The 27,576-nt window shown below is 35.8% G+C and overlaps 1 protein-coding gene across 4 annotated transcripts in view; it reads left to right on the forward strand.

The window, feature by feature from the left end:
- Positions 1-4,216: 4,216 nt before the first annotated feature.
- The window catches only part of LOC122407504 (laccase-2-like), a 577,870-nt gene continuing 554,510 nt past the window's right edge, over positions 4,217-27,576 (forward strand). For 3 of the 4 annotated variants that reach the window (XM_043413765.1, XM_043413764.1, XM_043413766.1), the window contains exon 1: positions 4,217-4,467. In XM_043413765.1, coding sequence (XP_043269700.1) covers positions 4,320-4,467 — 148 coding nt within the window. In that variant the 5' untranslated portion in view covers positions 4,217-4,319. The remainder of the gene's footprint in view (positions 4,468-27,576) is intronic. The other variant, XM_043413763.1, reaches the window with a different exon arrangement.

The raw sequence follows: 27,576 nt of genomic DNA on the forward strand, positions 1-27,576 counted from the left end.
TGAAGTTCTGTTCGTTTTTCAGTACGCTGTCTTTTTACTTTTAGTTTTGGCATGACTACTTTAATGAATTTGTGATAAGAAAATGTAGATGAGTAAACCACAGCGGATACTTGCAAACTATGAAAATTCTGTGTATTGGCATGTGCACCAAGTATAATTGTTACGTCCCAAGAGGGAGGATTAGTTGGGGGCACACAGTCGCCGATTTAGAGAAGCAGAGTGTACGTTGAGTACATCTGCCAGTGAGTCTTCTTTGGGACTTGTGCGAGGCCCGAGAACATATACTATATTTTCAGGTATACGTGACCTTTTTATTGGGGTTGTGCCCACGAATTGGAAGGATTTTCCAATTGTTAAGCGGTGTCGAAGGCTTCGCGAAATAAGTGTATGCGATGAAATTTTGTTCACTACAAAATATATTGATGAATTTATTGATTGACTATTACACTTATTTACACTTTGAAATTGAAATGTTTTACTATGTACTTTTGAGTTAGCGATTATGACAGAGTTCTCCTAAGTGATTTGGATTAGAGAGGGAGAGTTCTCCAATCTTAATTGTTTCGAGGTTTGCTGCTAACTGTCTAACAACTAAGATTCTTAGCCTAGTTAGAGTTCGAGAGGAGGATGTGTTCTTTGGGGGTAGGATGCTGTAGAGGGGGTTTGTTCTCTGTCGTTTTTTAGTTTGGATTGGGTAAAAAGTATCGTCTGATTTGATGATTGGATTTGAATATGGGGGAGACTTTTCCGGAGATATGATTGGAGGAAAAGTCGCTCGAGATTTCTTAGAATTAGGGAAAGTGTGTTTAGCGGAGTTCTGAGATGTCCACGTGTTGCACTTGAGATAAGAGCATCTGTTTTCAGGACTCGTGGGAAACGCGAGTTTCGGAACGCGTCTCTGGAATTTTGTGTGGATTTAGGAAATGCTGCATTGATAATAAATTCAAGGATAGGAAATCGGTCTTGGAGTGTTTATTTCTGGTTTTCCGTGCTCGTCTTGTAGGATTATTTATGGCGCCGGAACGTCGGGGAGAGTCTAGAGCGCGCGTTGTAAGTGTTTAAAGAATGGACAGTTGAGGAAAAAAATATGTGCGAGCGCCGAGTGTCTCGCAGGATGTATTTGTTATGGGTGGTCTGGATACGCTCTGTGTTTAAATATATTCCTAGATAAGTACTATGTATCGACAAATGATGATAAAGGTTAGAAATATACTCGTGTTAGCGTTTGAGTTGAAGAGAAAAAGTGAGGGGCGTTTAGCGTAATGCTAGGACGTAACATGAGAATGGAATCTCTAAAAATGTACTAAGCAAATAATTCATAGAAATTTAAACTAAAATCCTATAACCGTCATAACATAAATGAGGAACTTTTGAGAAAAAAAGGCGTGATATCAAACCATAAACTTCGCCTAGGGAAAAAAAGGTTGGGACAAGTACATTGATGGTCCCTTGTTTCTGGATGACATAGAAAAAAGATTCAGAACCAGGAAAAAAATTCTATAGAAATAATAAACGAAAAATTGAAAAGTTCAAAAAAATTCAACAAAAATAAAAAACAATCGAAAAAAATTCTGTTAAGAAAAATAAAAATTTTCAAAAAAATTCATAAATATTGAACGAATTGAAAAATGTACTATCCAAGTTACATGCAGTATAAAAATGTATGATATCAATTGGAGGCCAAGTTTTTATTGATAATTTGGAATATTTATCGAACAAATTGTAAACTTTAATGAAATTCATGATAATTATTTTCACGAAAACAGTTAATGAAAAAAAAGTCATAACGGAAGTTTCGTGCAGTACTAAAATATATTATATCAATTCGAGGTCAAGTATTTATCTGTTATTCGAAATATAATCTCCGGCGACAAATGAGCTTTGAGAATCCTTGTCGGGCTCACAACGTTTTATCAAAATTACTAAAAAATTAATGGAAATAAAATCATTAAAAATTCACATGAAAGTCATTCGTTACTTCAACAAGGTAGACACTTTAATGAATCGATTTCCCTCCGACTTTCAGGATCCCCTGGTATTATTCACAACATTCAACTTCGATTGGATCGGTACAAATTATGTTCAAATACGTCTTAAACGTACTTGTCCGGCCCATCACTTTTTATTCAAATTGCTCATTCGAAAACAAATCAGGGCTATTCTATAATGACAAATATAATAAAATGGATAGAAATAAAAATAATATCTCCAAGTAATTTGAACTTGATTGTTCGCAAGTTCGTATAGCAATATCCACTTCTCATTTTCTTCAGTGAACACATACCATTCGGTAAGAACCAATGAAAATGAGAAATAATCAGGCGCATTACTAGAAATTTTCGATCCTACTCAGCCATGCAATGTTTTTTTTTTCTATAGTCACGTACACATTTTGATAAATATCACTACTCGAGTACGACACGTGGATTCCTGGAATTCGGAGAAAAATGATTTTGTTGTGAATTATGACTCCATATAATGTAAATAGAGTAATCAAGTTCATCTTTCATTTTGACAAGAGCGATTCGAAGGAAAATTATTTTCTCGGGAATTACTGTTCCTTAATATTAACACATGCATTAACTTCGTTTTTGATTTGTTTTCGAATGAGCAATTTGAATAAAAAGTGATGGGCCGGACAAGTACGTTTAAGACGTATTTGAACATAATTTGTACCGATCCAATCGAAGTTGAATGTTGTGAATAATATCAGGGGATCCTGAAAGTCGGAGGGGAATCGATTCTTTAAAGTGTGTACCTTGTTGAAGTAACGAATGACTTTCATGTGAATTTTTAATGATTTTATGTCCATTCATTTTTTAGTAATTTTGATAAAACGTTGTGAGCCCGACAAGGATTCTCAACGCTCATTTGTCGCCGGAGATTATATTTCGAATAACTGATGAATACTTGACCTCGAATTGATATAATACATTTTAGTACTGCACGTAACTTCCGTTATGACTTTTTTTTCATTAACTTTTTTCGTGAAAATAATTATCATGAATTTCATTAAAGTTTCCAATTTGTTCGATAAATATTCCAGATTATCTATAAAAACTTGGCCTCCAATTGATATCATACATTTTTATACTGCATGTAACTTGGATAGTACATTTTTCAATGTCTTCAATATTTATGAATTTTTTTGAGATTTTTTTATTTTTCTTTACTGAATTTTTTCGATTGTTTTTTATTTTTGTCGAATTTTTTTGAACTTTTCAATTTTTTGGTTATTATTTCTATAGAATTTTTTTCCTGGTTTAATTAATCTTCAGTTCAATTTTCAAAGCCTCAGATGACTCATAACTTCGGTAATTCAAAGAAATCACTTGCCAATTTTACCCCTACCACGGCGAATCGTTTTATTCGGAGAAAGTATACTCGGCGAGAGCCTCGGGCCAGCAGACGACAGGGCTGTCAATGTACTTGTCCCGAGACTCTACCGAGTCTCTTAATAACTTGAAATAAATTGAAAAAAGTTACCACTTAGTTCCGTGCAGCACTAAAATTTATTATATCAATAGGAGGACAAGTATTTTATGAATCACTCTAAATTTCCACAACGTGAAATTGTTCTAAGAAGCTTTTAAATCCAAAAAAATTACATGAAAGCTAAAGTCATTTGTGACTCTATGGTGGCAGAGACTTACAAGAAAATCGATTCTTATCAGACTTTCAGGATCTTCTGGTATTATTCACAAAATTTGACGTCGATTGGATCGATACAAATTATGTTCAAATATGTGTTAAAAGTTCTTTGATATAACCAGTTATGGGTTAGATCTGAGATGGTCGAAAAAAAAGTGGCATGTTCGATAGAGAATCCCTCATACATGTCAGCAAGAAATATCTTGATTACTATTATTCACTGTTCGAGAACAGGATTGACCAATTATATTGCATGTTTGATTGATTTTTTTTATTTCGACCGTTCGCCAGCATGGGATTTTTTTCGTATCTGGTGCAGTCATTCGTGTGACTCGAGGGAGAACCGATCGATGTACTTTGTTCGCTGAATCAATTTAAAATGTTGATCAAGTAAATAAACGGTACATACGTTGACGAGAATGACGGGAAGTTTACTAAACCTTAATCGATACAGATGTAGCTTACTCAAATAATTTCACGCGTGTGGATAAAGACAGATTTTCTCGACCGTCTGCAATGAAACGTTTGTGTATATGAAATTTCGTAGTATCTGTTAAGACTCCTCTTACTTCGGAACGGATGTCAATCGATCCAACTGTCGTAACAAAATTACATGACGCAAAATTTCGATAATATTATCATATAAAGAAGTATAATCGACTGGAAGTATGTCATTCCTTCGCATAATTTTACACCCAGTTGTTGTGCGAGCAGATTCAGTCACGATCGTCATGGGACCACTGTTTTTTAAGCATACTTCTGTCTTTGTAGTGGTTTGCTTCGTAAATTTTGCTATTTGTGGAAAACATCATGAACGTGAGTGATATTACAAAAATGATTGTTTACGTAAAGTTCAATATATTTGTGGCGATTTTTAGAACTTTCTTCTGATAATTCAAGTGCTTGGGACACCAAGAGAAACGTTACAACAATTTTTTCGTTCTCACATTATGTTTGATGCTCGGGTTAGAACGACAGGCCATCAAAAGTAATTAATAGTGTCTCTCAAATGACTTTTTATCATATTTGTACATTGGTGTCACTGGAACACAAACACAAATTTCAAACTATCTAGAAAAAAAACGAAAGTCAGTATTTACAGCAATGTCGTTAGGAGATGATTAGGGATCATTAATTGAGCCATGGGTAATCGAACATTAATTTTTTTTATGATTGGAACTCCTTCTTAATGTCAACTTTTGACAATAAAATTTTCTTTACACTCACCAATTTAGAACTATAAAAGAAATAAAAAATTTGTATAGCCGAGATAATTGAAAAACCCCATGTGACACTCGGGTAGTTCAAAACACAAATGCACGATGATTTATAAGAAGTTGTTCGATCTATTCTCTCGAAACTTGCTTCAAATGGCCAATTCATTACTGAAGGTTATAAAAAAAAACCATTCCAAACGTAATGAATAAAAAAAATGAATCTTCTAAATCTTGGTAATGTATGAAAAACGTTTGATTCAAAGGAACAAAACGTTGTCAAATAAATACAAAAGTGACGAGTACATCGGATGGCGAATGAAAAATTCAAAACATAATGGTATGTAAAAAAAAATTACGAAACCAACTGTAAATAATTTCAACAAAACAATTAAGAAAAGCTTTCACAAATCATGAAAAAATATTATATTAAAAAAAATACAAATCTGTAATTATATTGTAAAGGAAAAAAAAAAATCAAATAGGACGTGAGAAATTCATTCTTACGGGAAGCACCCGGGACTTGAGAAAGTTCCAGTGAATCAAAAAAGTTACCATCTGAGTTATGTGCAGCACTACAATTTATGGCATCAATCGGAGGATAAGTATTTTATTAGTATATAATACATAATTTTTCACAATATGAAATTGTTCTGAGAAACGTTCAAATCCAAAAAAAAATCGCATCGAAGGTAAAAGTCATTTGTTACTCTATGGTGGCAGAGACTTACTTAGAAGAAAATCGATTCTTCTCAGACTTTCAGGATCCCCTGGTATTCACAATATTCGACGTCGATTTCGTATCGGTACAAATTATGTTTAAATATGTGCTAAAAGTACTTGTCCGGCCCATCACTTTTCATTCAAATTGCTCATTCAAATAAAAATCAGGGCTCTTCTAGATCTGATGGATCACATCTATGCGTACAGAGGGAAACAGAGGGAATTTAAAAAATTACCTCCAAGAGATTTTAACTTAATTGCATTCATTATAAAAAAATGCAAACAAATTTTTCTGTAATATCCAAGAGATATTATTGCGTATTTATGAAAAAGTATCCTTCGCACGATAAGCATTGTCCAGCTTCCAAATTAACTCCCCAGTTTATATTGAAATGACGGCAATTTTTACTACACGTTTTCTTCTTCAAACGAATTTTATTCGTTATAGCAACTAATCTATTCTATTACTGAAGATATTCAGCTGATAATAAATCGCAATTCAATAAATTTTCGAGCAGATTCGTCTGTACAATTTCGTTTTTTTATGGTCACGTACACAATTGCACTTTGTTGAAATCAACATTAAAAAATGAGTGCGACACGGGCATTTCTTGAAATTCGATGAAAAGTGATTCCCTGGTGTATTACTATATACCCTTTCTTAAAAAAAAATTTTCGATATATCGGAATGTAAAGCCTCTATCCGTTGCAATGGTTTTGTTTATTCGATGCCATGAATTGTTGCGAAGAGATAGTTGCCGCCGAGCATATGTGGAATGATGTCCAAATTCAAGTGGGCGTGTAGCAGCGTTAATGCTAGTTCCATAAAAATAACGCAGAAATTAACGTCTAGTTTGATTTTTATTTGAATGAAAAGTGATGGGCCGGACAAGTACTTTTAGCACATATTTAAACATAATTTGTACCGATACGAAATCGACGTCGAATATTGTGAATACCAGGGGATCCTGAAAGTCTGAGAAGAATCGATTTTCTTCTAAGTAAGTCTCTGCCACCATAGAGTAACAAATGACTTTTACCTTCGATGCGATTTTGTTTTGGATTTGAACGTTTCTCAGAACAATTTCATATTGTGAAAAATTATGTATTATATACTAATAAAATACTTATCCTCCGATTGATGCCATAAATTGTAGTGCTGCACATAACTCAGATGGTAACTTTTTTGATTCACTGGAACTTTCTCAAGTCCCGGGTGCTTCCCGTAAGAATGAATTTCTCACGTCCTTTTTTGTTCGTACCAAGAAATGCACACTACATGTATGAGTAACATATATGTAGGGTTTATTCACTGAGCTACCGTTCAGATGTAATGATCATATTATCACCCATCAGAGTGTACTTGCGAAAAGACATTTATTGAAAAATTTTTTAATTAAAATTATTCCCTGTCAATCAATCAAAAAAAAGGAAACAAAAATTTTTTAATCAAATTACGGCTAATTTATTTAAAAACTCAAAGTATTAAAACGAATAATAAATTTCAATGTCGTTAAATTACGACAGGATTTCAATGACTAAGGCACTCGAATCTTTTTTCAAGATAACGCGATACTGATCGATTGGAATAATTAAATCCAACATAGGGGGTCACCCCGCATGGCGGCCGAATTTTGTAGGGTTTTTTCGCAATTTTCTTGCGGCAAAGAAAAAAAACATAGACTTTTGAAATTTAAAGGGTTTATTCAATGGTATTTCAACTCGATGGTAGAATTTTTTAACTCTGATATCTCTGGTAGATTCGGTGTAAAGCTACTCCACAGGAACCTATATGTTTCTTCATAGTCTCCACGATTCCAGGGGATCGGTTTATCTGAAATCAAAAAACCAAGGAGCGTTTGGATTAGTAAAGCAGTGGTTATCACCTGAATTAAAATTATACACAAATATTAAACATTGAAGGATTTTTCCGTTTAGAAAAACTTTATTTCAATTTTTCAAAATGTTGCGTAGCTCAATAATCCTTCAATTTCGATATTTCTGTATGATTTTAGTTCAGGCAATAGCCCACTGCTTTACAAATCAAAACGCTCCTCGGTTTTTTGATCGCAGATAAACGGGACCCCCGGGAATCGTGGACACCATGGAGAAGCATATGGGATCCTGTGGATTAATTTTACACGGAATTAACTCGAGACATCAGAGTTAAAAAATTCTATCATACAGTTGAATGAAAGTTGAAACCAATGAATAAACTCTTTAAATTTTAAGTGTGTGTTTTTTTCTCGTCGCAAAAAATCGAGGAAACCCCAAAAAATGCGGCTGCCATGGGGGGTGACCTCCTCAAGCCGAATCAGTTTTTTTGAAAATAAAAATCGTTTTATTATGCATGCAAGTTGTTTTAAGTATTTTAATACTCACTAGGGTGGTAGTTATTTGGGATCAAATTTATTTTACCCTTTTCGCCCCCTAAATTGGTTCGAAATACATAAAAAGTAATGCTGTAATTTTGTCAGATTTGTAGAACAATGCTCAACCCTCGACCATGGGGGTTGAAGTTTTCTGTTCATAATACATGGAATTTTTCTGCGTTTGTGGTCACGATTATACTGTGGGCCTCAATACATTTGGAAAATCTTGAAATTTCCATAAATTGTTTCAAAAAATTTCAAAACTCCTACCCTTAAAATGTTGTATAGCATCACTATAAGAACCCATTAATGCGCAAAACGACAATTTTGGACACACAATTTCAAGTACGCAGTTTTAACTAAAGAACAAAATCTGATATAGGGGGTTTTTGAGAGTGCTCTTTCAGAATCTTGCATTTATTTTGTAAAATTAAATCAAAATCTTCATTATTTATTCGTTTTTAATTGAAAAGTCAAGATTTTCTAACATTTTTTTTTTCAAAGCGATTTCCCTTACTGTTGCTGCTCTCAAATAACCATATTATCGTCAGCAAAGATGTTCTTAAGGTCTGACGAGTCCAGAACACTGGTTATAAACACTTTTTTCTTACTCAGTTTTTGCATAATGGCGGCTTTTGCAAAACAGCATGATGAAAATCTGTATGATTTTTTTTCTCGAAAGTCTTGACATAACAAAGAAATGTTCCAGAACAAAAAGTATTGAGAATCTTCTAAAGAATACGTGTGATTTTTTTCAAAAATTTTCTAGCTACTTTTGTATTTTTCAATTTCGATAAATTTTTAAAATATTTAAAATCTTTGAAAAGATTCACATTCTTTGGATGATTCTAAACAATTTTTGTTATATAATTTTTTTTTTCAAGTTGAAACTTTTTAAGAAGAAAATTATGAACCTATTTATTATTCGATGGAAAATAATTTTTTTTTCAAAAAGTTTCAACTTTACAAAAAAATTATATAACAAAAATTGTTTAGAATCATCCGAAGAATGCGTGTGAATCTTTTCAGAACTTCAAAAATTTTACAAAATTAATCGAAATTGCAAAATACAAAACTAGCTAGAAAATTTTTGAAAAAAATCAGGCGTATTCTTTAGATGATTCTCAACACTTTTTGTTCTGTTACATTTCTTTGTTGAGTCTTTCGAGAAAAATACTGGTTATAACCAATGTTCCGGAAAGGTCAGACATTGAAAACACTTTTGCTGGCCTTAATATGGTTATTTGAGTGCAGCAACAGTAACGGAAATCGATTTGAGGGAAAAAAACGTTCAAAATTTTTGACTTTCCAATTCAAAACGCAAAAATAATGAAGATTTTGATTTAATTTTAAAAAATAAATGCCAGGTTCTGAAAGAGCACCCTCAAAAACCCCCTATATCAGATTTTGGAGAATTTTTCTTTTGTTTTTCAGTCAAAACTGCGTACTTGAAATTGTGTGTCCAAAAATATCGTTTTGCGCATTAATGGGTTAGTATGATGATGCTATACAACATTTTAAGGATAGGAGCTTTGAAAATTTTTTCCGTGTAGCAACATGCTTGTAAAATAATTTCTGAAAATTTCAAGATTTTCCAAACGTATTGAGGCCCACAGTAAAACCGTGACCATAGACGCAGAAAAATTCCATGTATTTTAAACGCAAAACTTCAACCCGCATGGTCGAGGGTTAAGCATTGTTTTAAAAGACCCCAAATAACGACCACCCTAATACACACATATACGGACATATTTTATTTCGAACTTAAATTTTACTTTGTTGGAATTGAAGTGAAAACTCTCCGTGATTATCAATTTAGTCTTTTTGATGAAAAAATTTCCATCAATGCAAAATGAAAAAAATACTGATTGCCTCAGTTTCGATTTGCCAATAGAAATTTTGTAATCAAGCACTTTCGAATAGTCTGTTATACGTTTACAGACAATGCGATTATTCTGCCTTTCTATATTTTTGTAGTCCCTGGCTCTTTTCCGTCATTCCTGTTTTGGGTTATTTTATTACAAGACGATGCCGCGTGTTTAGATATTCTGCAATAACAAACATCGACAAGTTTGATGATACAATCAGAGAGAGCTGATGAGAAAGAGCGGAGGCATGGATTTTTATTTCTAATGTTTCAGAATCCGGACTACATCTCAAGATATATATAGAAAAAATCTCTAACCTTTCTAAATTTTTTTACCATCAATCCGAACGTTGTTGACAATTTTCGTTTTTTTTTCCATTACACAACACTCTTGGATTCCTCGGTCTTTATTTCTTTCTTCTTCACTTTTTTCTCACCACTTTCACTAAAACATTGTACTGCTTTTATTTATTTTCTACAGAACCGGAAAAAATTGGAACAGTTTCGGTGAATTGTAACATTCGCGATCTTTATAACCTCATTTAGTTAGCATTGAAATAACACACCATACGTCATATCATAACAGAAATATATAGGTATATACTTGTACTACCGACCGGGATATCGGTGAACTGTCAAATTCGCGATCTTTATAACCACATCATCTATCAGCATAAACAACACACCATACGTCATACGACACGAAAATATATAGATATATATTGGTATTATGGTGTCACGTCCCGCGTGCGTTAGGGCACATCCGCGGGGCGTGACGACGCTCTTGAGACTTGGCAACAGAGCGACCTTGGCTCGACCTCTGTGCGTCGCCTCGGGCCGTCGCGAGTTGTGGGCCTCGGAATCCGCTGGCTCAGCATCGCCTGACCCGGGTTCCGAGGAGGAATATCCTTGGGTGCGACCGGGGTGCTGACGACGCGAGAATATCATGCCACGACGATCGCTTTCGAGCAATCGTCGCCGTGGCTGTTATTCTCGGCCTTAGTTCCGTTTGATCTTCTCAGACACTCGGTCGTCCCCACGGATAACTCCGTAAGTTAGCCACTCGCGGCGGTTAAGTAAAACCTGAAATAAAGGTGAAACCGCACAGAGGTCGTCAGCCTAACTTTCGTTAATAACGCGAAGTGAGCAACGCACTGCCTCTTGCCTCACGAACGTTCTGTTGCCGAGTCTTGCAGACTCTTGTGTGCACCCCCTATCAATCTTCTCTCACTTCTTCATATTCTTTCGTTATTTCCCTTCGGTGTGTGTGTGTAAGCGTGTGTAACCACCGCGCGTCTGTTGTAGCGCGGTGCTGCGGTGTGCAGGAGTGGAAAAAGGGAGGGGAGAATTGTCCCCTCGAAACCGATAACTGTAAGTTCCGATTCTCTGTTCATGTTCTATGTTTCTCTCTATTTTCTTACTGTTCAATAAATTTGCAATTACAACTAATAAATTGTCCGACTTATATTGACACCTTGAGCGTTCCCGTCAACTCTCCCCGGGGCCCGTACGGGACCATAGGCGAATCTAAAATCTCAGGAAATCCTACGCTTCACGTAGGTTGGTGGCAGCACTAAACATAGACCATCTGAAATAATATCTGAAATAATAACCATCATCGTTCGTCCCTTCCGGACGTAACAATGGCACCAGAAAAAAAATATATCGGTATATAAAATGTATTATGGCACCAGATTTGTCACTAGATATAAAACAAATAAACATCAAAAATGTGTGCGAAAATCCGACCCATTTTTTGATGCAATTGAAAAATAAATAATTAATATCTCTTCAACGCGTCAAGCTACAGAGTTCGAAGAGGTCACAATCGAAAGAAAAAAAATAATAAAAAATATGTCAACGTATAATATTCTCCGAAATGATATAGTTAATTAATTATTGAAGAAACAAATTTTGAAAATTTTCGAAAACAATTGGAAACGCTATCGCTCCGGTAAAGAGTCTCTGGCAGCAACTCGTCATATCTTATAAATGTACTTGTCTCAGAGTCGCTGCCGCGACTCTAGACATCATTTGTACCGATACGAAATTGACGTCGAATATTGTGAATACCAGGGCATCCTGATTTTTTTTGGATTTGAACGCTTCTCAGAATAATTTCATATTCTGAAAAATTGTGGATCATATACTAATAAAATACTCATTCTCCAATTGATGTTATAAATTTTAGTGCTGCACATAACTCAAATGGTAACTTTTTTGATTAACTAGAACTTTCTCAAGTTCCGTATGCTTCCCATAGGAATGAATTTCTCACGTTCTATTTGAATTTTTTTTCTTTACGATATATTTACGGATTTGTATTTTTTTTAATATAATGTTTTTTCATGATCTGTGAAAGCTTTTCTTAATTGTTTTGTTGAAATTATTTACAGTTGGTTTCGTAATTTTTTTTTACATACCTTTATGTTTTGAATTTTTTTCATTTGTCTTCCGATGTACTCGTCACTATTGCATTTATTTGACAACGTTTTGTTCCTTTGAATCAAACGTTTTTCATACATTACCGAGATTTAGAAGATTCATTTTTTTTTATTCATTACGTTTGGAATGGTTTTTTTTTTATAACCTTCAGTAATGAATTGGCCATGTGAAGCAAGTTTCGAGAGAATAGATCGAACAACTTCTTATAAATCATCGTGCATTTGTGTTTTAAACTACACGAGTGTCACATGGGGTTTCACTGAGAGTACTGTCCAGGTGGGATAAAACATAAATGTACTTGTATGCAATTTTTCCACAGCATTCGTGCTGTTACTTATGATTTGATTTGACTACTTTTTGTGCATTGTGAACTTGAAAAAATTTTACAGAATATTGGAAAATCAAATTTGTCATGTTAGGGCACAATATAGATAATATTCTGTTATTGTTAATTCATTTTTTGTTCGTTCCAAGGAATGCACACTAGATGAGTAACATATGTAGGGTTTATTCACTGACAAATAAAAGTACTTTAGTGTCCGCCTCCGATTTTGATAATTTTTGTCTATGTTATAGTCCATCTAAAAATAAGAGTCACGTATTTTTTTTATCGGCCGAAAGTTATTTTTAAGGGGTGAAATCAACCCTCAAAGTTGGGCATGTTTTGCGTCTGGTAGAGTGTTTCATATAGAAGCACTCAACCGATTGAAACGATACCAATTACAAAATGTTCGGCATATCAAATAACCCATATGACATGTCCAACTTCTTATGCATCCTTACGGTAAAGGGGTGAACCACCCCCGAATATTCAGATTTTTCGTATCACAAAACTTACAATCCGTTTTTAATAAAACAAACGCCATTTTATAGAGCAAAAAAAAAATAAAATCGACGTGTTTTCGGGTTTTTCTCAGATCAAAAAAATTAAGTGGGTAAAACACCCTTAAAATGTTAAATTTCGTTTTGAGCACTGGCCCCTTCCAATTTTAGTATTCTTTTCATAGAATGTAGCTTATCAAAAAATGAGAAACACGTATTTTTTTTTATCGGCCGAAAGTGATTTTAAAGGGGTGAACTGAACCCTCAAAGTTGGGCATGTTTTGCATCTGATAGAGTGTTTCATATGGAAGCACTCAACCGATCGAAACAAAACCCATTGCAAAATGTTCTGCATGTCAAATAACCTATATGACATGTCCAACTTCTTATGTACCCTTACTGCAAAGGGATGAACCACCCACCAATATTCATAATTTTTTCGTATAATAAAAACTTACAATCCGATTTTAATAAAAGAGACGCTATTTTGCAGAGCAAAAAAAAATAAAATGGACGTGTTTTTTGGTTTTCCTCGGATCAAAAAAATTAAGGGGTTAATCCAGTCCTAAAATCTTGAATTTCACTTTGCACATCGAAATGTTTACATTCAATTCATATGGTTCGTTTATCATTGCGTATCGACTTATATGTTAAATAATATTTATTTCACATATTCATTGGCTGACATCATAATCGTATAGAGAATCAAATACTTTGACATGCTTTATGTGAGAAGTGTTAGTTTTCGTTCTATTTGTATAAGTTTCTATTTTGAACGATTTACGAAAACAAAATAAAACTCAAATATCGAGAGTCGCATCGACAATTTTCCGCCCAGAATGCAAACAAAGCTGACTCAAGCCTTGCCATATTTTTATTCATATCAAGAACCGCTATAGCGGCTCGTAGCCAAGTATTCTTAAAAAAGCCAGCTCGCTCAGCCTAATGCTTGAGAGATATCCGAAAAACAAAAAAGATCTGTTTTTGTGATGATGTCAGATTAAGCCAAACATATCATTTAGCACAGACGATAGAATTTTCATATAGGAATAATAAGTTTCAGTTCGTATTTCCATCTCAATTGTCATTCTTACATTCATTTATTGATCATAATTTGAACAGCAATGATATTCTTCGAAAAAATGTTTGAAACACAAGGACTTTTTACACCATGAACATCTTATTACCGCTACATTTGTACACCCTTTCATTTCACACTGAGTTTGGGATGACATACCGAAAGCAAATTCAATGGGGTTTTCGAAATGCTCAGGTCGTTCTTCAATATACCCACTTTTGAACCAGGTATATCGAAATAAATTTTTGTACCTCGGAGATGATAATTGATTATGTACTAGAGACTGCAGTTTGATTATATTATTTCGTAAATGTAGATTCAAATCATAATCGAGTAACATGACACTGTCGGAAGAATGTCTGACATAATTTTTCCAAATTCTAAAGAAGAAAACATCGAGGGGCTGAATATTTCCCGTCCTCCCTTTTGGTATAATCATTGTAACAATCTCTTTACTATGCGGTGTAGCTTCGTCGACAACTCTGGGACAATGTCCACTCCAAGAGTCAACCAAAAGGACACTTTTCTCACCGACGTTTGGGAAAAACACTTCTTGAAGCCATGTTTTGAAATGTTCTGTAAACAAATGCATTTAATATAAGTAGCAGATCTATTTTTCACAATCAAAGTATCATATATGTACATCGTACCTGATGGTGCCTTGCCAGATTTCGATACACTTATGAAGACATTGGAAGGTTGAAAAATGGTTTGCTCTACGATCGGTCCCAACTGTCCAGAAGCCTCTTTCAAAATTATAAGAAGTGGTGACAGCAATTTTCCTTCCGCGGAAATTGTTGGCTGTATGGTATAACTATGAGTGGTCACTGAAACGGATTGTACGGGGCATTCCACTCGTTTTGTACCTTCATCTGCTAAAGTTCGTCTTGAATGTATTTCTAATTGGAATCCACTTTGATCGGAATTATAAATGTTTTTCAAGCCATATTCCTTAATTTTTAAGTGAACTTCAGACACGAATTTATGAGCAAGGTTTTGTAATTCTTTCTTGGATTCGAGGGTCTTTCTCGTTACAAATCTATTAACTTTTCTACTTGTTATTCGATGCACTTTTAAAAATTTTTTAATCCATGTAGGGGATGCGCTGAAACGCACATCTTCGTGTCTGATAAATTTTTTCGCCTGTAACGCTCACCTTTGCAGATCGATATCGTGCACAATGAGTCCTGCGTCTATGGCGCTTTTGAAATTATTAATTGTATATTCAGAAATACGCGACAATTTCTCCTTGTGAGGACCGCCTTTATTCAGTTGATGAGCCCAGCGTCTCAACTGGCGCGCCGACTTGACAAGTTTGAAACTCTTTTATACTGTTTCTATTTTCCTATTTCGTTTCGTTTTAGCACTTCTCCAAAATTCTACCGCTGTTTGTTTGTACTCATGGCTCAAATCTTCTTCATCGTCAGTACACGTATCAAGGCTTAATGAAGATTCTCTAAAACCCCATTCGATGTCATTATCTTCGACAGGTTCTACTATGACATCTTTAAACGGTTCTTGAAGATCTAATGTCGTATCTTCCACGATTTCTAACCGATTGAACTCTGCCATAGAAGCCTTCAGAAATCTCTCGAAACTTTCTTTCAATTCTACTTCATTATTGTTAACAGGACTGTCAGGAATGTTCATTACTTCAAATATAAGAAGCAACAGTCTTATTACGTTCATTGGGTTGATAGACATGTTAATGACAATACGTTATTCACAATAGCGGACACGATAGTGACAGATCAACAATCAAACAGCAACTAAACTTCTGGAGTAATATAAAGTCAGTTTTAGCTTCTTCATCTTGAGTGGGTGGCTTAATCTGACATCATCACAAAACACAGTTTTTTTCGTTTTTCGGATATCTCTCAAGCATTAGGCTGAGCGAACTGGCTTTTTTAAGAATACTTGGCTACGAGCCGCTATAGCGATTCTTGATATGAATAAGAATATGGCAAGGCTTGAGTCAGCTTTGTTTGCATTCTGGGCGGGAAATTGTCGAAGCGACTCTCGATATTTGAGTTTTATTTTGTTTTCGTAAATCGTTCAAAATAGAAACTTATCAAGAGACTCGGTAGAGTCTCGGGACAAGTACGTTGACAGCCCTGTCGTCTGCTGGCCCGAGCTCGCCGATTAAGAGACTCGGTAGAGTCTCTGGACAAGTACAGTGACAGCCCTGTCGTCTGCTGGCCCGAGCTCGCCGAGACTATCTTTTCTCTGAATAAAACGATTCGCGGTGGTGGGGGTAAAATTGGCATGTCATTTTGTTCAATTACGAAACTCCTGAGTCATCTGAGGCTTAGAAGATTGAACTGGAGATTAATTAATAAATTCTCTTTCGATTCCACCCACAATCAGCATGATCGGTGGCGTAATTGCTGAGAAAAATCTTTGCACGGGCTCAAGATTATGCAAAAGTTACTGACACATTACGAGTTCGACGTATACGTATATGCGTTTTGACGTGAGTTAGTGGTAGTAGAGTTGTATCTCAACGCATTCTGATTGGCTCACTCCATCTGACCGACCACGTTTAGACTCCATAAACGTGTCCACGGTCAGAATCCATGAACGTAACCACGCTCAGACTTCGTCAACGTATATATGTACAACCATCTGTCAGTTTTTGATAGCATCATGAACAAACGTAGTTTCGACATAACAAAGTGCGGTCTAAATTTAATTTTAAAAAATGTTCGTTGTTTAGTGGAGTGTATAATATTTATTATTTTAGTAAAAATAGTGATGTGGTGTCATAATATTAAGAAAACCAGTTTTTAGTGAATTAATTAGTGTGTTTTAAAAAAGTGGGTGATGTAGATTTTATTATTTCGTTCGATTGGAAATAAGTATTAATTCCTTCGATTAAACCAGTGTGCAAGGGATATTGTCCAGCGTAAACATATCGTCAGTTATAGCGTGGTTATATGTCATGTGTGAAATTAGATTATGTATACGGTTCCCTTTGATAGTTGTGTGGTAACGAATCAGCCGGCGTTTAACGTTACGAAGTGCGCGACAAATGTAACGAACGTTCGCATAGTTGGTAAATAATATAAACTTGATAAGTCAAATCAGTTAATCGAAAAGAGTTCTAAAAGTTCAAAGTTGTGAGGAAAAACGTGCGTCAACCTATAACCTCAAATTTTCTTTTTGATCTGAAATGATATGGTTGAGAAATAATTAATAAAACAAGAACACACGGAACTGTTAGTATATAATGTGAGAAACTCCAATCGAATAAATGTTTTCTAATTGATTTCTTGTGTCATCATTATTTTTCAATATTCCCATACCATGCTTCCTATTGAGTTTGGCTCTGCTCTTTCCGATCCTTGTTTTGACTCCATTGGTTTGCAGCGCATCGATACATATTATTAATTCGTTGCCTGAGATGTGTCCTCTGATTTTCTACTACTTCTTCATGCTGACTGTGGTAACGTGATTCAAGAGGTTTCCAACTATGATCATCAATCGCACATTTTGTACATCAGATTCTCAATACAATTTCTGGTCTTGATATAAGTGTAGTTATTCTTTTTCCACCTGGTCTGTCGAGTAATAAATTTTGAAACTTGTTCCAAAAAATCTTTGGATGCTTTTTTTGCTGATAATATGAAAAGTTGAATCTTCGGAATGCGGTAGACAAACACAAATGTAGACAACAATACTTATGAAATGCACTAATTGAATAAGAATGGAAACGAATTGTCCTGTACTACACAAGGGACGTTATTGTGCATCGATAAATAAAAAACATTTTGCACATTAAATATGTTCAAGCTTCCAAAAATAACTCCCCAGTTGGTATTGGAATAACGGCAATTTTTACTTCTCACTTTTTCCAGCGAACGAATTTCATTCGGCATAACGAACCTATACTATTATTAAGAACATTAAACTAATAATAAATCGCATTTCAATAAATTTTTAATCGGATGCTGTCGTACAATTTCGTATTTTTTACATTGATTTTTATTTGAATGAATAGTGATGGGCCGGACAAGTACTTTTAACTCATATTTAAACATAATTTGTATCGATCCAATCGACGTCGAATATTGTGAATAATATCAAAAGCTCCTGAAAGTCTGAAAAGAATCGATTTTCTTATAAGTCTCTGCCACCATAGAGTAACATATGACTAGCTTGCATGTGATTATTTTGGATTTAAAAGCTTTTCTGAACAATTCCATAATGTTGAAATTTGGAGTTACTCATAAATTACTTGTCCTTCGATTGATATCATAAATTTTAGTGCTGCACGTAACTCAAGTGGTAACTTTTTTCAATTCATTAGAAAATACTTGACCTCGAATTGATATAATAAATTTTAATGCTGCACGTAAATTGGATGGAATTTTTTTCAATTGATTTAGCTGTTCGAATCAAATAAGAAGAATGAGGCATCGGTTTCCAAAATGATTTCAAGCGCGATTTTTCGGTTTTTTATTTTTTACTTGTTATTTGATTCTTTTGACACTTTAAAAAATAGATACAGATTAGTTTTTTTACAGATAATGTTTATTCCAATTTTGTGACATTTTTTTCGAATTGTTTTATATTTTTTTTTATAAAATAATTTTTTTGACAATTAAAAAAAAAAAATTTCAGATTTTTTTTATGGATGTAATTATCAGCAAACTAGGCATCATCAATGTACTTGTCCCAACCTTTTTTTTCCTAGGGGTAAGTTTTTTTGAAAATAAAAATCGTTTCATTATACATTCAAGTTGTTTCAGGTATTTACATACACACACATACACACACGCGGACATATTTTATTTCGAACTCAAATTTTAGTTTGTTGGAATCGAAATGAAAACTCTTTGTGATTATCAATTTAGTCTTTTTTATGAATGAAAAAAAAAAACCAAAAAACGAAAAAAATATGGATTTCCTCAGTTTCGATTTGCCAATAGCAATTTTGTAATCAAGCACTTTCGAATAGTCTGTCATGCGTTTACAGGGAATGCGATTATACTTCTTTTCTATATTTTTGTAGTCCCTCGCTCTCCTTCGTCATTGCTGTTTTGGGTTATTTTATTATATATTCTCCAATAACAAACATCGACAAGTTTGATGATACAATCAGAGAGATGATGATGATGATAAGCGTTTATTTGCCTTACAAGGAAACATACCGAGATCGACCCCTCCGATTTTTATCTAATTTATATATGTTGTAGTACATCGAAAACTAAGAGACACGTATTTTTTCTTATCGGCCCATAAACGGTTTAACGGGGTGAAAACAACCCCCGAAGATGGGCACCTCACGGGGTGGTTTCTCAGTTTTGCATATAAGCGCATTATGTATTCGAATGAAACCAACGCTAAAATATTTATATTGATAAATCATCGAAAACGCGCCCAAGACTTTTTAGGGGAAAGGGTTTTTAAGGGGCGAACAACCTCTAATTTGAAAATTTTATTCTGTACCATAAAAACTGTTCTTCAGATTCGAACGGTACCATCTGCATTTTGTAGAGGTCGAAAAATTAGTCGATACGTGTTTCGGGGTTTTTCGGAAAAATTCGCTTTTAAGGGGGTAAATCACCCCTTTCGTCGTAATCCCTTATATCATTATAAAAACATTTTTATTCTTAATTATATTGTTGTACGGTAGCACAACCACTTGTACTACTTATACTACATTCAACTACCATCATAATACGTTAATATAGTTTTCAGATTATTATTAGTTTTTATAGTCCGTGCAGTAATGGTATTCATCAAAAAAGTGTTGTAAGCAAAGTAATTTCTTACACCACGAACATCTTATTATTGCCAATTTCTCACAACCTTGAACATCACATTGAGGTCTCGATGATTGTCCGAAAGAAAATTTGACAGGGTTGACAAATTCTTCAGTTTTATCGCTTGTAAACCCCTTTTGTACCAAGCATATCGAAACAAATTTTGATACCTTGGAGAAGATAACTGATTATGAGATAAAGATTGCAATTTGGTTATATTATTTCTTAAAGGTAGTTTGAGATCATAATCGAGTAACAAGACAGCGTCTGAAAAATGTCGAACAAAATTCTTCCATATTCTGAATCCATATACATCGAGTGGTTGACTCCTTCCGGTTGTACCTTTTGGTATGATCATTGTTTTGATGCTTTTTCCAATCGGTGTAACCTGCCTGACTACTTGTGTGCAATGTCCACTCCATGAATCTATCAAAAGTACGCTTTTTGAACCGATGTTAGGGAAAAAGACCTTTTCCAGCCACATCTTAAAGTGATCTGCAAAATTCAAGATAACGTTTGTTTTAATTTTTCTTTGCATATGTAGGATTGACAAATTTTGATACAATTTTTTTTTCTTATAGCTGAAAATACAAAAGAAGGTAGGGTATACAAATACCTGAAGTGAATTTTCCTGACTTGGAAGCAGTCAAAAAGATATTACTTGGTTTGAATAAGGTCGTCTCTATAATTGGTCCAAATGTTCCGGAAGGTTCTTTCAAAACAATGAAAAGTGGCGATAGTAATTTTCCCTCTGCAGATATTGTGGGCTGTATAGTGTAGCTGTGAGTTGTCGAAGACACTGACTGCACAAGGCATTCGATTTGTTTTGTGCCTTCTACTGCCAATGTTCGTCCTGAATGCATTTCTAATTGAAACCCACTTTGGTCTGAATTGTATATGTTTTGTAAACCATATTGTTCAAGAAGAGATTTAATTTCATTAACGAAGTTATCTGCATCTCTTTGCAAATCTGCTCCTTCCTCTACAGTTTTTCGGGTTACAAATTTGTTAATTTTTCGAGATGTTATACGGTGAGCTTTCTTAAATTTCAACAACCACCAATCGGAAGCCTTGAACTCCCAGCGTCTTCAAATCCCATGTCTTTTTGTGCTTGTAGGGCCCACCTCCGAAGATCCACATCATGAACAATTAAGCCGGCATCAACAGCACTCTTCATATTTTCCAATGTATATTGAGAAATGGGAGCTAGTTTTTCCATGTATGTTCAACCTTTGTTGAATTGATGAGCCCAACGTTTTCTCTCAAAAAATTGTGAGAGTGAGGACATTTATACGAAATAAGAAAATTCTGTAAGAGAGGAATTTTCCTCAAAAACTTGTACATTTGTAATTGATGTAAAATAAAATTTTTTGTGAATCTCTGTCATTCCTTTTCCTTCGAATCTGCTGTTCGTGGGGGAAAGGTCGTTAAAATAAACCAGACTTTGAATTTTTCATCTTTATTGTTTACAAATCATCCTTACTTATCCAACTATTGTGTGTATTGTCGAAACCTAGCCATTTCACAAACAACTGACTGCCATACTTGGAATCCATACTTGTCCGACTTCCAACACTTTATAAACATGTTTTTGAAGCACGCATAAGTCATATCAATATTCACATGGTCATTATACACATGTTTTAGATTCATATCGTCTTGCTTGAATAGTACAACAAAATTTGCATTATCTCTCACAAGATGTTTCGGGATACGGGTATACGTTTGACATAGATAAAAACCGTCCACAATCTCATGTCTCCCCATGGAAAAAAATGCTCTCACATTATCCTGCTTTTCGCATGCTATATTATCAAAGATAAATATTGAGTTTGGTCGAGCTTCACTGGGGGCCACAACTTATTCATGCTCGTTAAATGGGAAGAATTCCACTCCTTTCACGGGTTTGAGCATTTGCTCGAAAAGTCGATATTTCGGCTGTTTCAACGATTTCGAGTAGAGATAAATGTTCTCGAATCTCAAACCGTTTGGATGTATCAAGAGCGTAAGTAGAGCATTCGTTTTTCCACAATTCGATGGTCCACAAAACACGGCACGAATGCTACTAGGTAGTATGTCCCCATGACGCTTCACTTTCTTTGCATCACCTACGAGTTCATCGAAATTTATTACGGGAAGTTGACCACCTTGTTTCTTCATCTTCATTGCGCATGCTACTGATTGAAAAAATCATATAAATGCGACTTTATAATATAATACTGATCAGTCGTGTTGCGACCACCGCGTGGTAATGATTGTGCATGGCAAAGGTCTTGTCTACAGTCTAATTAACAATCTCCCGGTGGAATTGCATCTACCAGGCTATCAATATTGTGGACCTGGCACAAAATTGGCCAAACGTCTTGCTCGTGGTGATCCAGGTATAAATCCGCTGGACGCAGCTTGCAAACAGCACGATATCGCATATTCGAAAAATCGCGACAATTTGGAAGCAAGACATTTGGCGGATAAAGTTTTGGCTGAACAAGCTTGGAAGCGTGTAACCTTGAAAGACGCGAGTCTCGGTGAAAGAGCAAGTGCTTGGGCTGTGACGAACATTATGAAGACTAAGAGGAAATTTGAATTGGGTATGAAACGCCCGAAAAGTGTTTGCCTGAAAAAGATTATCGGTGCTGCGAAGAAAGCAATGATACGTAGTGATGATTCTCGTAAAGTCGTAATGTCTGCACTGAAAGGTGCGCGAGCTGGTGTAAAGGGCGTTAAAGTACGCACGCCTAGGATTCTACCTGTTCCTCAAAAAACCGGCGGTTTATTACCCTTCCTCGTACCCATCTTTGCCGGTCTTAGCGCTGTTGGAGCATTGTCGGGTGGCAGTGCTGCAATAGTCAACGCTGTAAATGCTGCTCAAGCGGCTAAAAAGGAATTGGACGAACGTAAGCGTCACAATCGAACACTCGAGGCCATCGCTTTGGGTAAAGGTTTACCCCTGAAACCATACAAACAGGGTTTGGGTCTTTACCTCGGGTCAAAAAACGTATAATCACGCTACCGCATCAACCACTCACCGACATCGATCTGCTAAAGTATGCGGGAGCCATGAAAATTCGTAACTTTCGCGGTGTTTTCATGCGTGACACTTTACCTGCGGACGGACCACTCGAGCAAGAATCAGCAATCGTTAATTTGGATGATAATGTGAGACCTGGTACACACTGGGTTGCTTATAAAAAATCTGGCCGAGGAGTCACATACTTTGACAGCTTTGGCAATCTTCCACCTCCACCCGAACTCATGAAATACTTTAATGTTTAATTATAAAAAATATCAAGAATATGACACGATAATATGTGGACATTTATGTTTAAAATTTTTGTGTAATCAACTGAATCGGCGAGACAATTATAAACTATATAAATAAAGACTATGGAGCTATGTGTTTAGTTCTAAAGTTGCGAGCATCATGGATGATAGTTTAACCATTACCATCACTGGCGCATCCTCCATACTCGAAGCACAATTTTTTCCACCCATCGAACTATCGCCCGACAAAAATTATACTCTTGGACTCGTCGAGCTGCTCACGTTCAATTCAATTCCAAATATTGACATTGGTTGCAATGAATTTCATGTTGGAACGCAAGTGTTGACCATTCCAACGGGCAGCTATGAAATTGAAGATATTGAAAAATATTTGAAAGCTCAGTTGACAAACATACAAATTCAGCTTAAGCCGAATAATTATACGCTACGTAGTGAAATTGAGTGTAATCAATCGATTGATTTTACATCGAACAATTCTATTGGACCTCTTTTGGGTTTTACATCGCGTCGATTGGAACCCAATAAAAGACACGTGTCTGATTTGCCGGTATCCATTATCAAAGTGAACGCCATCCGAATCGAGTGTAACATAACAACTGGTGCATACATCAACGGACGAAAAGTTCACACAATTCATGAATTTTTTCCATCTGTACCGGCTGGCTATAAAATCATCGAAGTACCATCGAGTGTTATTTATCTACCAATCACAAATCGGCGAATTGACAATATACAACTTCGTATTGTTGATCAGGACGGAGATTTGATAAATTTTCGCGGCGAAGTAATCACCATAAGACTTCATATAAAATCTTGATGGGGATAATTTACAATCACCGTATTGGCAATATTAATAAGCCAACATGGGATCACGAAACCACCAGTCGTCGAACGACGCTGAAAGCGTTAACACCTCAAAACCTTCTATTATTAAAGAGTTTGGGTCTCAAAATTCGTGGAGTTGCCGTGTGAGAAATTATATGTTGTGCATTTGCTGCTTGCGATGGAGGAAGAAATCATAAACATCCAGACACCCGTCATGTTTGACGAATCCATCATAAATTATGAGGTTCATGCTCATCAACCATACGCATCGTCAACATACAACAATAGTGATGAAATACGTATTTCAATCCAACATCAAGATTTATCAATTTTACCGAGCAAAAGTTCAATTCACATTTGCGGTAAACTGACAAAGGCGGATGGTGCAGCGTTAGCTGCAACGAGCCTCGTCAACAATGCCATTTGTCATTTATTCGAGGAGGTGCGTTATGAACTTAACGCAGTTGAAATTGATCGTAATAAAAATGTGGGAATCACATCTCTCATCATAGGATATACATCTCATTCGTCGGCGAGAAGTGCAATGCTTGAGAACACCGGTTGGCTCGATGTTAAGGAGACTAAACAAATTGTAGACGTAGCAGGCAACTTTGACGTATGCATACCACTGAGCATGCTGCTGGGATTTGCTGAAGATTATCGAAAAGTGCTGGTGAATGCAAAACACGAATTGATCTTGACTAGATCATGTTCCGATGATAATGCAATAGTTCAAGCAGCCGCTGAAGATTATAAAATTACACTACGAAAAATTGAATGGCTCGTTCCATACGTCACCGTGGCAGATAAACGGAAAATTCAACTGTTGAAATTCATCGCCAAAGATACTTCAATTCCAATGAGTTTTCGTACGTGGGAATTGTATGAATATCCAATGTTACCAGCGACATCGAAACATGTGTGGTCTGTCAAGACATCCACACAGCTGGAAAAACCTCGATATGTGATCCTGGCATTCCAATCAGGACGAAAGAGCGTTAAAAGGCAAAATGCGAGCAATTTTGATCATTGCAATGTTACCGATGCAAAATTATACTTAAATTCACAATGTTATCCCTATGGTAACATGAATTTGAATATACAGCAAAATCAGTATGCAGTACTATACGATATGTATACAAACTTTCAACCGATGTACTACAATAAGGAGGCCGAACCATGGCTTACAAAAACGGATTTTCTCAAATATGCTACTCTCATTGTGGTTGACTGCTCGAAGCAGAACGATTCTCTCAAGTCTGGGCCTGTTGATGTACGCCTTGAATTTGAAACAAGCACAAATATTCCTGCTCAAACATGCGCATACTGTCTCATTCTACACGATCGCATCGTTGAATACAATCCTGTGAGTGGTGGGGTGAAAAAATTGGTATAAAGTCATGGTGATGATTTTAATAATCGTCAGTCAAGATGGACTTTATCGTTGATCTCCAGGGTTTTAAGGGCTCACGCAATGAATTTATCCCGAAAGAAATATCAATTATTCGAGCCAACGACAAAATTTATAAACCTCTAACGCTGTTCTTCAAATCACCATATACTTGGGACGCGCTACCCGGTCGATATAAAATAACAAACAAGTGGTTGGAACGAAATGTTCACGGGATTTCATGGGACTATGAGGGTCTACCATACAAAACAGCGAAAATAATCATTCAAACAATCTTACAACGAGCTCGTGCTATATACGTGAAAGGGAGCGAAAAGTCTTTGTGGCTGAAGAATTTCTTGGATCTGTCATCGGAAATTATCGATATGGAGACTCTGGACTGCCCATCGTTGCAGAAGTTGCCGAAAAGTCGCCTCGATTGTCCTCACCATCACCATAGCAATCCGAAATACAATTGTGCGAATGCGAATGTGAAATCGCTCAGAAGTTGGTTATATGTATATCTAGCATTGTGTAAACGAGGGATTTTCAAATAAACAAAACATTTCTACGATGAGACTTTTTCCATATTTTTATTGCAAGCCTTCCTCCTCCTCCTCCTCCTCCTCCTCCTCCTCCTCCTCCTCCTCCTCTTCCTCCTCCAATCAGTCTACAATATTTCATATTATTATTACTATTATTAGTATGATTTTTCAATAATGATCACAATTATACATTTTTTTCTCTTCACGAAGATTTTGGAATATGTTTGAACAAAATTTTACTCCACTTGTCGGCAAACGTTTCCATGTAGAGTTCTCTCGCTTGAGCCGCCTCCAACAGCTTTTTGAATTCATCCTCGTCTTGGTCGAAAGCCTCAGAAAGTCTCCCCGGTAGAAAAACCATGAATTGACCTCCAATGTTGGCGATGTATCGTTTTCCAAATTTCGTTATCACCGATCGAATATGATGAATTGGATGATCAGTCCCGACCTCAAGTTCAATCAGCTTCTTCGTTGGTATGTTGTTTTCCAGCGTGGCAACTTTGTTCAAAGATGTAAACTCCATTTTTGAAGAGTGATTTTTTTTCTCGTCTGCTCTCGAACTAATGCAGCAGCTGACTGACGACGACGTTGCTCTCGATTTCTCTTGAATTTTTAGGGTTATTCCCCCTCTACCTCATGCATGTCCTCCCTCTCCCGACATTTTCTACAATTTTTCCGTAGAGGGGCCGGAGCATCAATGTGATCTTCCATCGAAGACGTATTCCAATGATCATGGCATCGACGCAAGGATTGAATTTCAACGTCGGATTTGTAGTAATATGGCAAACGCTCCCACAAAACATCCGTAAAGTCACTGAAATATTTCTTGAACGTTGATGGCGATATAATGAGGAGTTCTTCCGCCGTCATTTCACGAGGGCTCCGTATACAATAAATTGCATAAATATTCACTAGTTGTTCCATGATCCAACATTTTTCACACTCTCGACGTATTGGTCCTAGAGCATCAATATGAGTCGACATCCACGGTGGATTAAAATGATCGTGACAATATTGATAAGACTGAACTTCACTATCACTCTTCAAATGTTCAGGTAATCGATCCCATAGCGATGGAATGAATTTACCATAATATTTTATGAGCAGAATCTTAGGAATTGATTCGAGTTCATTTTTAGTCAGCATCCAATGTTCTTTCAACGGATGGATCGCATACATACTCGCACATCTATCCATCTTGAGAATACTTTTCATATTGAAGTCTTGAAAAAATAACGACAAAATGTCGAAAAAATCTTGAGATCTCTTATAGAATTATTGTAGAATAATTTTGCTGCAGATCCTTCCCTATCCGGCCCGCACATGAGCGATGACGAATCAATGGCATTCCAAACTGAATGTTTTCATCTCGACATACACCCAGAGTTCAAAACTCTTAGAGAATATTTTTTTCTCGTTCACTCCGTCTCTCTCATGCTTTTGCTCTCTACGGTCATTCTATCTCTCTCACACCTCTCTCTCCAACGGCAGACCCTTCGTTATGCCCCCCCCCCCCTCCCCTCCCTTATCTGCATCCGAGGCGAACACAAATCCGTAACGCACTGGCCATAAATTAATTAAATGTCACACACGA

This window comes from Venturia canescens, chromosome 3 (genome assembly GCF_019457755.1).
Source record: "Venturia canescens isolate UGA chromosome 3, ASM1945775v1, whole genome shotgun sequence".
Lineage (NCBI taxonomy): Eukaryota > Metazoa > Arthropoda > Insecta > Hymenoptera > Ichneumonidae > Venturia > Venturia canescens.